The 12062-nt window shown below is 43.4% G+C and overlaps 2 protein-coding genes across 2 annotated transcripts in view; one reads left to right on the top strand and one right to left on the bottom strand.

The window, feature by feature from the left end:
• LOC139349391 (receptor-type tyrosine-protein phosphatase epsilon-like) overlaps positions 1 to 8681 on the bottom strand; it is a 50117-nt gene extending 41436 nt beyond the window's left edge. Inside the window, exon 1 of the mRNA XM_070990151.1 lies at positions 8573 to 8681. The gene's annotated coding sequence lies outside the window, so the exon portion shown is untranslated. The remainder of the gene's footprint in view (positions 1 to 8572) is intronic.
• Positions 8682 to 9985: 1304 nt separating this feature from the next.
• Positions 9986 to 11241, top strand: LOC139350232 (clarin-3). Its single transcript, XM_070991479.1, has 3 exons — positions 9986 to 10220; positions 10694 to 10879; positions 10964 to 11241. The coding sequence occupies exons 1-3, from the start codon at positions 9986 to 9988 to the stop codon at positions 11239 to 11241; spliced, it is 699 nt and encodes a 232-aa protein (XP_070847580.1).
• Positions 11242 to 12062: the final 821 nt, after the last annotated feature.

The following is a 12062-nucleotide window of genomic DNA, read 5'->3' on the forward strand; positions in this document are numbered from 1 at the left end:
AGCTCCAGAGTAAATCACAACCACTTCCTTTACATCCAAGTTTGTGGATTTAGAAGTGGATATCTCTTTCTAATGATGTGATGCTCCAAGCCAACAGAATTTCATCAGAATAGAGTAAAATGTGCAACAAACAGAAAGCGTTTCTTTTAAACTTGTAGCTTCAGACCTCCAAAGACCACTGGGTGATTTCTACTGTAAAAACCTGGATTTTTTAAATGGAGAAATGGTTTACACTCGAGCTCAAGTCAAACGATAGAAAATTAATCAGCGATTAAAGAATCAATGAATCCTTTGAGTCTTATTTCAACAATGGCAAATATTTGTTTGTTCGTGCTTCTTGAGTTTGAAGATTTGCTGCTTTTCTCGGTTTTATATCACTGTAAACTGAATATCTGCCGGTTGGACAAAACAAGAAGACGCCTCCTTACACACTTTGGCATTTTTAGTTAATTTCTGAATTTCTATAGACAAGTAGGCCATAAATTCAGAAAACAATAAAAAGTCGTCTGTTTAAACCATTTTTCTCCTAAAACTTTATGCCCCTACGCAGCCAAAATTTGCTGTATTTTCTGCTGCAGAAAGACACTGACCCCCATGATTTACAGTAAACAGTGGCTCCTTAGTTAGAAGTCCTCAAAAACCTTTGAGTGAAAGACAATGAAGAGAAAAACTGAAGGAAAATGCAAATGAGCTGCTGATTATGCACCCTCTAAAAAACCACACAGCAATTTCACAATGGGTTTTTGGTATTACTAATATTAGTTGCAGATTTTTACCAATATTCACAAAGAAAACTGAAAATAATGAGCTCCACATAAACGGCATTGTTCTCCATTTACTTCTCGCTTGTGTAAAAAACACCAAACAGCTCTTCATGGAGGAATCTCTGCTGGCATCAAAGCAGACTCTTAATTATGCTAAACAAATATCCCATCATGTGCAAGAATGGTGAGGATCTGGCTTTGTCTCTGGCTGAGCACAAAAAAGGCTTTGGCAGTGTTTAGAAGCTTGTTATTGTCAACAGTGTGCTTTCGCAGAGGGAAACCATATTGTGTGACCAAATGCTGCAACGATTAGCAACATGCAGCACACTTTAGTTTTGTTAAGCAGCATGAAAACCTTACACACAGACACAGAAAGAGGCAAAATGACCTTTGAGCAGTTATTTCAGACACCACACACTGCTGCAAAATGTTTCACAGTACTTATAGATCAGCTGAAAGTCAGCATATATTTTCTTACATGGATGAATCAATCCAATCTACCCAACAGGACCAGGCCTGTTATATTATCTACTCTAAATGATTATTGATGGCTACGGTTGATTTGTTTTCTTATGGAAAATTTCTTACGTGATGACACTATAAACGGGGCAGAAGCAGCCATATAACTTGTTTGAAGAGCATAATCATGTTAATCACACGTCCAGGACTTGAGTGATGAGATATGAGGATTTCAGTGGTGAGCAGCGTGATGAAAATGGAACGACCCGTTAATCAAGCGGCGTCGTTACAGCTGCCATAAAAAAAACGCCCTCTGAAACAAATATGGATGGATGGGGGCAATGGCAGGCAATTACAGACAAGTCTGCGTAGATAAAGATGGGATATTTGGGTGCTCAGAGTCCACATCAAAGTGAGAAGTGACAAGTTCAAATTTGACCTAATGATGGCGCTAGACTAAAAGTAAAGGGATTTGTTTGTACCAAATTTCTTGACAATTCCTTCAAAAGTTGTGGAGATGAAATACCAAATGTAATCCTCATGGTTGCGCTGGAGATTCGGGATCAGATTTCTCAGGAATACCTCAAAATCATCTACAGACCTGTTGTTCTCTACTTAATCCTGTATTTTTTTCTGTTGTGCTTCATCACTGTTGGTTCTTTCCAATCAGCAGCCTGTCAGACATCTGAGACTCTGAACACTGTACATAAAGCTGTGGACTAACAGCCACAAACCTGTGATTTTCCTGCTTATCCTTCAATCCCTACCAGTCTAAGCGTTTGGATTTTGTTTTATCTAAACTATATCCTCTCTTTTTTCACACAGATAGTTGTGCAGAACCGTCGCATAGCGGCAGCTGAAATTACATCCTTAAGCACTGACAGGAATCCAATAAGATAAAGCACGTTCGAGGTTCATGCCCTCATCTTATTTCCAACATACTGCATGATCCAGACCGCCTTTAACCTTGGCCACTTATATCATCCAGGACAGCTGTGATTATCATCCCATACATTCACGCTTTCTGGTGCTCGCCTGAGCCTCGCATGCCTATCAGCATGCAGGCCGTGTCAGCTAACCCCTGATTGTGGGCTCACTGCCGCATCTAACTGCACTCGTTTAGACAGATTCATCTCAGTCGCAAAAAAAAGGCCTCAACACTGAAACGCTTCCCAAAGAGTCAGATGTTAAAAGGTGGTTTTAACCAAACAGATCTGAGCCCACTTGCCGCACCACATCCTGCAGCTGAACCTGTAAGTGACGGTGGACTGATGCTTGTCGCTGTCACTGCAGGCATTTGTGATGTGATCAGCACACTTTTCATAATTACAAGTCTCAGGAATACTGATGTTGAAAGGAACCTCGGAGTGGATAAGAAAGAATAAAACAGAATTGACTGCCTTCTGTACGCAGAGTGTTCTGTATTTATTTGACACAGCGATCAAATAAAATGCGCCGTCCTTCTGAATCACCCTATTGTATCTGTGTGAAAATGTTTATTGGAGCTATTCCAGTGCATCATATTACTGGAAACACAATGAAAATACTGAAGGGCTGACATGATGATCACACACACAACTCCCTGCTGCAGCCTTGAAAGAATGAATGGGAAATGGGCTGCTTTAGTCAGCATCCATTATTCATTAAGCACTGTACTCCTCCATGTCAACAACCTTTGTAGTGACACAGCCAGGCCATTATTTTCTCTTTCTCTCACCTTTTTTACTTCACTCCTCCTCTCTCATCCAGTCACACTCAGCTTTCATCTCATCATGATCAGCGGCCAAGTTCTTAAGAGCATGTGAACTCTTTAAACATCCAACAAAACACTTTATAATCCGGCCGTGTTTGATGTTAAAAGAACATGATCCCACATTTCAGCAGAGAGCGGAGCTGCAGCTCATCGTCGCGGCACTTTATGAGGTGCAGGAGAAAAACCGCCAGAGGTGCTGATGCATTGCATTAAAAAAATAAAATCAACGCTGGCATTACATGCAGAGACTGACACCGTAAGTCACAAGCCCGGCTGAGACCTTGATGCATCTCCAGCCAGGCTTCAGTTCCCAGAGCTGCAGGAATGAGGGGAGATAATCACAGCTTCTATATGCACCATCACCACGTGAGGCGCAGCCACACGCCCGCTGCTTTTGGAGTCAATTATGAGCTGCTTGACGTGTTTGCATCTGAGCAACAACACTGAAGTTCAACGCTGATTGAGAGGAGTCTCTTAGAGGGGCGTTGAATGACAATAAATGGGAAGCTTATGAAGAAGCATTGGTAGTTTCATGTCCACGTGCAGCCTCAGTTTCACCCTATTTGCATCATCTTTTAACTCCACAGATATTATACATTATCAAAACATCAAGCTATCGAGGAGTGTGCGGGGGGGGGTCTTGTGAGCATATAAAAAGACTGCGTCTCAGATTCAAACAAACAGCCTTCAAGGAAATCCACAACAGCAGAATCTCTTCCTTCCTGGCTGTCAGAGAAAGCGATGTAAACCATGCTGTCAGCCGGTGGGCAGCCCTATCGCTTTCCTCTGAAAAGCTAATATTTGCTTTTCCCCGTCATACATTCGGATAAAACAAAGTGGACTGAAACAGACTTTAAGGCAGAGCTGGAGATGTTTGCTTTCACTTGAGTTAAATCAGGCCACATAGCGCGGGGAGTTAATCTCTTCTGGGCTCCACCCTGCTTTCCCCGAGCAGGTCAACAAATTAGGTTGCCATATTTCGGCCTGAAAAAAAGAGAAGTCGCGGCTTAATTCGATACGAGTTATCATGTTAAAATCACATCTGTCCACATGCTGTCCCCACATGTGGCCGATGTTAAGTAAGTCAGTGATTGTGTGATTAAAACAAATGCGTTCTGGCAGTCTGCTGCCTTTTTTTTGCTATTTCTACAAGATGAAGCGCAGACAGAAAACACACAGATCTTTACGCTTTCCCCCCTTTGGAGACTCATAAAGCAAGCGTAAGGTCACAGCTCAGTCTCCCAAAGCGAGTCTTTTAAGAGCTCTGTGGTGTACTTTGTAATGCTCTCATGTAGCGACTGACAGAAATACAATAGAGAAACTATGTGTTGCCTGGAGGAGGGAATACACCCATATTACTACTGGGCAGCTGTTGTGGAGTGACATCATGCAGTACTTCCCAGGGCCACGTTCTCTTATTCAAACCAGAAGGGCTTAACCTGGAGGTTCCCAACCTGGGAGACGAGATCCCTCAAGGGGTCTCAAGATAAATCTGAGGGGTCACAAGCTGATTACGGGGGCAAAGACATATTTCCGTTGCACAAAACTGTTTAATTGTTCTGCCTTTTGACAACTTTCACCTCTTCAGGCCTCATGTGAAACAATCAAAACCTCTTTTTGGTTGAACTGCTCTCAATCCAGGGCCTTAACCTCTGATGGGGGGGTCAAAAATAAGCATTCATTTGCATTTTCTTTTGCAGAAGTTCTCAAAATGTGCGACACATCTGGATGGAAACCCAGCTGCTGCCTCGTTTTGAGGGGTCACAAGCATTTCCCCCTTGTCTTCCCGGGATTTAACAATGAGTACAACAGAATATACTCCATCTCCAAACTCCCATTCCAATATTGCAATGATTAACAAGTTGACTCCAGGACTGCATCTAATGATTAATTCGCCATGCTGATTTCTATTGATCGTTTAGTCTATAAAGCATCAGAAAGCAATGAGAAATGCCCCTCACATTAACCCTGAGCACAAGGTGATATCTTGTTTGTCCAAAACCCAAAATATTCAATTTACTATGATGTAAGAGCATGAAAAGCAGCCAATTTGACCCAGAATCATTAAATGATTGGCCTTGCTGACTCCTCAGTCCGACTAACACATATCAGAACAGAGAGGTGCAAACTGAGGCAGACTGAAAGGTTTCGTAGGGGCTGTTGAACTACACTGGAATGACAGATTGATTAAATTCTGACGTCTCCTCAAAAGATTATCTCTCTCTTTCGCCTCGTGTGCTCGACCTCACTGTTTTCTCAGAGGAGCAACTCACAATGCCTCCTTTGAACAGATGGTGGGTGAGATCTGACGCATCTGAAAAGGGAGATCTTTGATCTCTGTCCAGCTGCTGCACTGCTGCAGCGGCCCAGCTCAGTCTTAAACACAGCTTAGAGTAAACAAACACATTTTGCACATTTATCAATCACAAGCCACAGCAGTGCCTCGCTGGCCTTCCTCAGCAGCAGCAGTAATGCTGGACCAGATGAGATGGTGGGCGGGGAAGGGGGGCCGCAGGTAGCAGTTTGCACAGCTGCAGCCTGTCCTTGCGGTGGCCGTGGGTTTAACAGGACCTCCTCTGATGGAGACTCTCTGTGTCACCGAGGTCCCACCTCACTGTGAAGCTTCGGGGCTTTCCAGATCCAAAGTCCTCCAACCAGGAAGCGTTACACCGCTTTAATGCTCTGTTTCTGCTTTCCCTGGTTTAGCTGTCACTGTGCTAGTACTGTTTTCAATCACACTTCTTTCTGTTTGAATACAATGTGCAGCTGCCCCCAGCCTCTCCTCCTACTGGCCATTACTTTGCAAGAGCTTCTAATCTAATTGCCCGGTTAAGTGAGGGTTAAGTTTGTATCTCCTCACCCTGCATGACTTAATATGTTTTTATCATTACTAAATCATTTAAGCATGATGCCAAAATCCAAAGGCAGACTGCAGGGTTTGCATTCTGTAGCACTAGCCGCAAGCACAAGCAGGCCTACGGTTGCAACACACTGCAGTTTAATGCGCTTTAGCAAGCTTCCACTGGGGCAGGCAGAAAATAACAGGTTGGACGGAAACGCTGCTTCTATCGAGAGGAGGATCTCGCTACGGCAATTCCCATCCCTAATTCATGAGCTGCTCTCCGGAGCTGGCTAAAACCGTTTTCTGCTGGCAAATATCTAACAAGTTCTGGGTCAGACCAGGCTCATCCCTAATTGTGGAGACTTTATACCAATTAGTTCCTTCTCCGCCTATTTGAGGAAAAAAGCATACCTTGGAGCAGAGTGGAGTTAATGTGGCTGAAGCCTCCGAGAGAGCACAGCGTGTATTCTCAGCTCAAAGTTAGGATCTGAGTGTTTCCACAGACTTAGAGAGAGGTGACAGATACAGGCAGAGGGTGGGCGAGCTGCGGGGATTAACTGCAGGCTGGCAGTTTGAGGTTTACACCCGGCGAGCTGCTAGAAACTTTAGGTACGCTCAACTCGCTCCCCTCCACTTCACTGTGCATGTCGTTAATCACAGCATCTGCTCCGCATCATGCAGCACGATCAAGCAACATGCCCTTCACGTGTCTGTTTGGACAATAAAGTTTACTGTTAAAATGTGAAATACCCTTCCTCCAAATGTGTGCTTCCTCGTAACTGCATCCCTAAGACTTCCAATGTGCCATTTTACAGTTGTAACTGTGGCAAAACACTAGAAAAGAACGTCTTGGCAGTGTGTTAAACAGCAATTAAATGTAAGCTGAAAACAGCGCTTGCAATTATGAACCTGTTGAGCATTTGCACCATTTTATCAAGAGACTTAGATGTACTACCAACAAATTCTCACCCTCATTTCTTTCATAAATTAGATCTCCCAGTGAGATGTATCAATGCACGCATGATATACAGTTGATATTGTCTTCATGCTGAGAACTTAAGCAGGTATCTTTCATTGTAATGAGAATTCGTCTATAACAACGTGAAAGCCAAATCAATCTGCAGCACTCAGCAGTCAAATGTTATGTCTTCCTGCATCCTCACACAGTCTCATTTGTCTTGGCGAGCATCGACTATTTGTTTATTTCAATGCATCCTCATTAGCTTCTGCCACAGCGATCGCCGTTCTCCCCGTGGTCTGTACAGTATAACTGAGATGGATCTCACACAGACAGACGGACTGTCTGCGCGTGAGACAAAAGAGAGGATGAAGACGAATCAAAGTGAGGAAGGATTCATTGGGATGATGCTACACGCTTTATGTTTAATGTAATAAATCTGGAAAATGCTTCTGCATGCGTGTTTTAAAAGGTTGGTCTTGGGCCTAAAAGAGATGACCGCTGAGCTCTCCTCACTCGGCAAGTTTGACACGTTCACGGTATTAAAGTTCGGTGTCTCTGAAAATGCTGCCTTTTGTGTAGAAAGGAGCAGAATGGATCAATGCTGCCATATAGACAGAGAGAGGCCCATCTCACAAACCCTGTTCTCAGCTTGTAGCCCTCCGGATGAAACGAAAGAGATGAGTTTCTTATCTTCAGAAGTGAAACTTTCCAAGTTTGAATTCCTTCTTTTTCCATCTGTTGATCGTCGCGGCTGCTCCGCCTGCAGTGCCAGACAGCCTGAAGCAATTTAACAGCATCTCTCTGCCGTTAATGAACTTAACTCTTTGTGCAGCCATGTTGGCCCCAAACACAGTGATTATTGATGTAATTTCTGTTTCAGAACGTCTAAATGAAAGTCAAATCAGGAGAACAGGCTGTCAGAGTCCATTCTGTCGTTGATGGTCATTGAAGGACAGTCTGGTGGTGCTGTTTTGGTTCATTTCACTTTTCATTTCCACAGTCTGAATAGGGAAAACGTCAGACTTCATACAGTGCTTTCCTTCACGCAGCACCCTGACAGTCTGCTCCAGGGATGCTGATCTGTCGCTCACCCTGACCTCTGACCCCTCTGCAGAGAGACCTTCCCCATGGAGATTAACATTATATCCAACAAAATTAAAGCCAGCATGACCTTTGGCGACCAAATATTAATCAAGAGTCAAAACCTCAAGACCCGGCTGAAAAACCAGGAGTCCTCCTACAGTGACAAGTCTTAGCAGATCCATTCATGATATATGAAGTACCAATACAGCCTCTGATCACCGACATGTTCAAACTGGCTCAAGTGCAGCCCACACAGACAAGCTGCCAGCCACCAAAAACGAAGAAAAGCATGATCACCTTCACTGGAACGAACGCAAATGACAAACAGAGCAGACAAACGATTAGAAACGAAGACGAAGACCAGGACAGAAACTCCAAGCGCCTGTTCCATTAACCCACATTGACGCACCGGGTTGGCTGGAGTCGCTGCAGGTTGTCAGACGATGCCAGAGCTCCCACAAATTAAGCACACCACAAACACCGCGGGTGGAAAGACGACTGCATCCGCCGCCGCGTTAAAAGCCGAACGCTAACCTGAAACGAACGCTTCGTGTGGAAAAGCCACGGCGCGCTGCTGTGCGTAACGGACAGGTAACCGCGCGGCGTCGTATGTGACTGAAAACGACCGGAATTTTGACGTTTCCCACGCGCCAGGTGAGTGTCAAGATGCAGAGGACGGCGGGTTGAAATAAAGTAAGCACATCACTCACCTTGACGGCTTCGGCGTTGAAGTCCGGAGCGCAGATTGGCTTGGAAAAGGCGAGGCGACGCTTCAGTGTTGCCGCCTGTCACCGGGAAGGAGGAGTTTGTGTTTACTCCAACAGAACAGAGCTGGCAGGCAGCGAGCACACGGATCCTCTCCCTGTTTGGCGAAGAAAGGGAGCCACAGTCTGGCCACACGCTTTATTACAACATGTGCGCTTCCGGTAATCGCACCTGGGGACTTCCAATGTGTCCTAATGTGTCTTTTTATTCATGTTGGAATAAAACTGATTAGTGACCAAAAATACACACTGATCAATATGATTAGGATAAGTTCTATGTAAGAAGTACATCCTTTATTTTGAAAGGAAAGCGCTTATTCATCACTTCCACCTACATGTATAAAATAATAATCACAAATGTATGTAGTTATGAAATTTGGAAAGCAAATAAAACAAGTTTAATTTCTTTTGGAACATTTTCTGTAGGACTTTGACAAATATGTAATGTAAAAAGAGATAAGTTAAGGCCCCTGAATCTACCTCTACAGTGTCTCACAATCATGTATGAGAGAACTGAATATAAGCTGGAAATTAGGAGCTAATTTTTGTTAATTTAATTACATCCAGAGATAAGAGGATTGGATCTACTATTAGCAGGAACTCCTGAAGCTTTAAGCTGGAGCTGCATTGATGCCAGATGCTTCATTAGTACCACAATTCAACAGCAGCACCCAGGTGATAAAACTCTGCGAATGTCCTCTTTATTTGTGGTATTATTTGTATGAACGTGTCAGATTTTATGTGGAAATCATGCGTCAAAATGCAGCAGCCTCTCTGATCATGAACCAAATGTCCTTCTGTGAAATGACGCCAGCCCCTGTTAAGGCGTCAGATGAATCCTATTCCAGTAACTTTCTTTCGTTAGACAAGTAAATAATTAAACTGCATTATGATTTATTACCCTGCACTCTCAAGAGCAGGACTTTGATTCCCAGACCTTGACTGTGGTGGAAAGAGGTCGTGCGTGTAGACGCTCAGAATCTAGAATTATTAAAAGGGTCTTTTTTTAAAGGTTTTGTTGAGCCGAGTATAAATCTGACAATATTTCACAAGCCTCGCTGCTCGTTCAGACAGCAAAGCTTCTCTTGCAGCTTGAGACCAGACCCGGCACAGTTATCATGTTTGAACTGTTTGGGGAACAGCTGTCTCCTCCATGACAACCGGCCTTGTCTTTTCCTTGCGAACCAAAGGTCACAGCCATAATCGAGAGATTTTATGACCAGCAGTCCACATTTAACTCCACCGAGAAGGTAAAGTCACACACAGAATCTTCAGAGGATCAGGGGGTCCTAATCTGCTTCTGAGGCTTCATCAGAGCTTGGATTTAGATTTAACTGGTGCAACTGGAATACAGCGATAATGCCGTCCACTAAGAAGACTATATATTTCATGTCCAGTGCGCTGGTGACCGCCATAGCCATCGGCATCCTGGGGTTTGCCATGTCAACAGAGTGGGCTAAGATGACCATGAAGTGTGGGAAAGACAGTGATAACCTCAACGGAACCGCTGTGATCACTTTGAAGCTTTTTCAAGGGGATTTGGTCAGAGTTTCTTGCCCTGTCTTTGGAAATCCTCAGCCTGAAATTTTCCAAGGTAACTTTCCAAGGCTCTCAAAGCACCAGTTCACCCAAGATGCGTGATATTTTCTCCCTCACATACCTCTAGAATCCAGCCATGCTTGATGGTTTTAGGTCTTGAGATTCACGCCTCTAAACGACAGCACTGAAAAAATGTCATTTCGACCAGCAGCGTGTCTCTCCCGAAGCGGCGTCTCTGTTACTCTTATTCTGGATAATCCAAAGAACTGTTTTTGTATAGATGTAGATGCTGATGCCATTACAAAGAAAACTCAGAGACAGATCTGTAAATGTGGGCAAATACAACAAACACCACCTGCATGGTTAGATACCACTACTAATAGAGGATAATGCATGTGAGCGATATTGAATTATATAACCATGATGTTCTTGTACTCTGTGTGTGTGTGTGTGTGTGTGTGTGTGTGTGTGTGTGTGTGTGTGTGTGTGTGTGTGTGTGTGTGTGTGTGTGTGTGTGTGTGTTTGTAGTGTTTCCTAAGGTGATGGAAGCAGGAAGTAGCCCTGCAGCTCTGCATATTTTGACTGTGTGCCTGATGGCGCTGTGTCTGCTGTTTTCCGCTGCCACCATCCTTACGTCCCTGTACAACAGTGTCAGTAACCCCTATGAAAACTACATGGGGCCTGTTGGTATCTACGCCTACAGCTCGCTCAGCAGTAAGTGACACCAGCGTTGAAGCAGTCAGGGAGCCATAGAAGTGGAATTATCATTTTGTAATAACAGCACTCTTTCTCCTGCAGCATGTCTGTCTGTTCTGGTCCTTATCTTATTTGCGGTGAACATCAGTGTGACCAGCATGGCAGAGGAACTGACAAAGAACATCGCCCACAACGACGACTTGCACCTGAAGGACAAGTCTACAGAGATGCAGACAGGATTCTACCTCGTCATCCCTTACACAGTGCTGTCTCTGCTCGCCATTGCGTTGATCTACATGTACGACCACGCAGCCTACACGCACAGGAAGGAGCAGCAGAAGCCCACTGAGGACGCACCCAAGGAGACAATGATGTATTAGTGGCCTGCAATGGAGTCAGCTGCCTATCAGTCAGCTGAGAAACTGCTCATCAAGACTCTGGGTGATTTTCAAAAACGCAGAATACAGGGAGATATTGGATGTATGTGCAGTGAATTATGGATGTGCAGTTTGTTTAAGGTACAATACACACGGAATAACACAACATGACAAAGTGCCTTCACTCTATGAACAAACAGTTTTATCATATCGCTGCAATCTGATTTGACATGAAGTCATCACATTGTAATTACTTGCTGATGCACCGTATTTATTAGTATCTAAATCAATTCAGGTGCATAGCTTCTCGATTGTTAAAAATCTATTTGCTTTATGGAAAATAATTTTTTTTACATAGAAAAAAACTATAATCTAATCTCATTGGGTTGTTTATGCTCAGTGAAAAGATGCAGCATTTCCACACAGTCTAGGTTGGAAAGCCTTTAAAGAGCCCTATCATCACTTGCACTTGAGATATATACATATATATATAAAATATTTTATTTGCAATGTTTTTTCTGACTCTCTGTAGATGCTAAAACAAAGCCGAACAAAGCAAAAAAACAAAACTGACGAACAGCATCAAATGTGTCTTTAAGTCGACAGAGCATGTCTTACACATCAACAGCTATACAAAAAAAGGACTTTTTTTTTCCTGTTTTATGTATTAAAAGCAATAGTTTGGATAAGACAAGTGAATGTAAATAAGCAACTAAGATGAGTTCATCTTTTTATTTTAAAGGATGAATTAAAAAATACTGCCAACTTTTATCTTTTTTGCCATTTATTTATTTTTCTGATTTTGAAAACAGATGCAGCAGATG

The sequence above is a fragment of the Chaetodon trifascialis genome, chromosome 21 (assembly GCF_039877785.1).
Source record: "Chaetodon trifascialis isolate fChaTrf1 chromosome 21, fChaTrf1.hap1, whole genome shotgun sequence".
Classification (NCBI taxonomy): domain Eukaryota; kingdom Metazoa; phylum Chordata; class Actinopteri; order Chaetodontiformes; family Chaetodontidae; genus Chaetodon; species Chaetodon trifascialis.

Excerpts from the sequence above, each read along its gene's own strand:
- LOC139350232 (XM_070991479.1), top strand. The coding sequence starts at position 9,986 with ATGCCGTCCACTAAGAAGACTATATATTTCATGTCCAGTGCGCTGGTG. Across the intron at positions 10,221-10,693 it reads TCAGCCTGAAATTTTCCAAG|TGTTTCCTAAGGTGATGGAA; the intron begins GTAACTTTCCAA and ends GTGTGTTTGTAG. Across the intron at positions 10,880-10,963 it reads CGCCTACAGCTCGCTCAGCA|CATGTCTGTCTGTTCTGGTC; the intron begins GTAAGTGACACC and ends TTTCTCCTGCAG.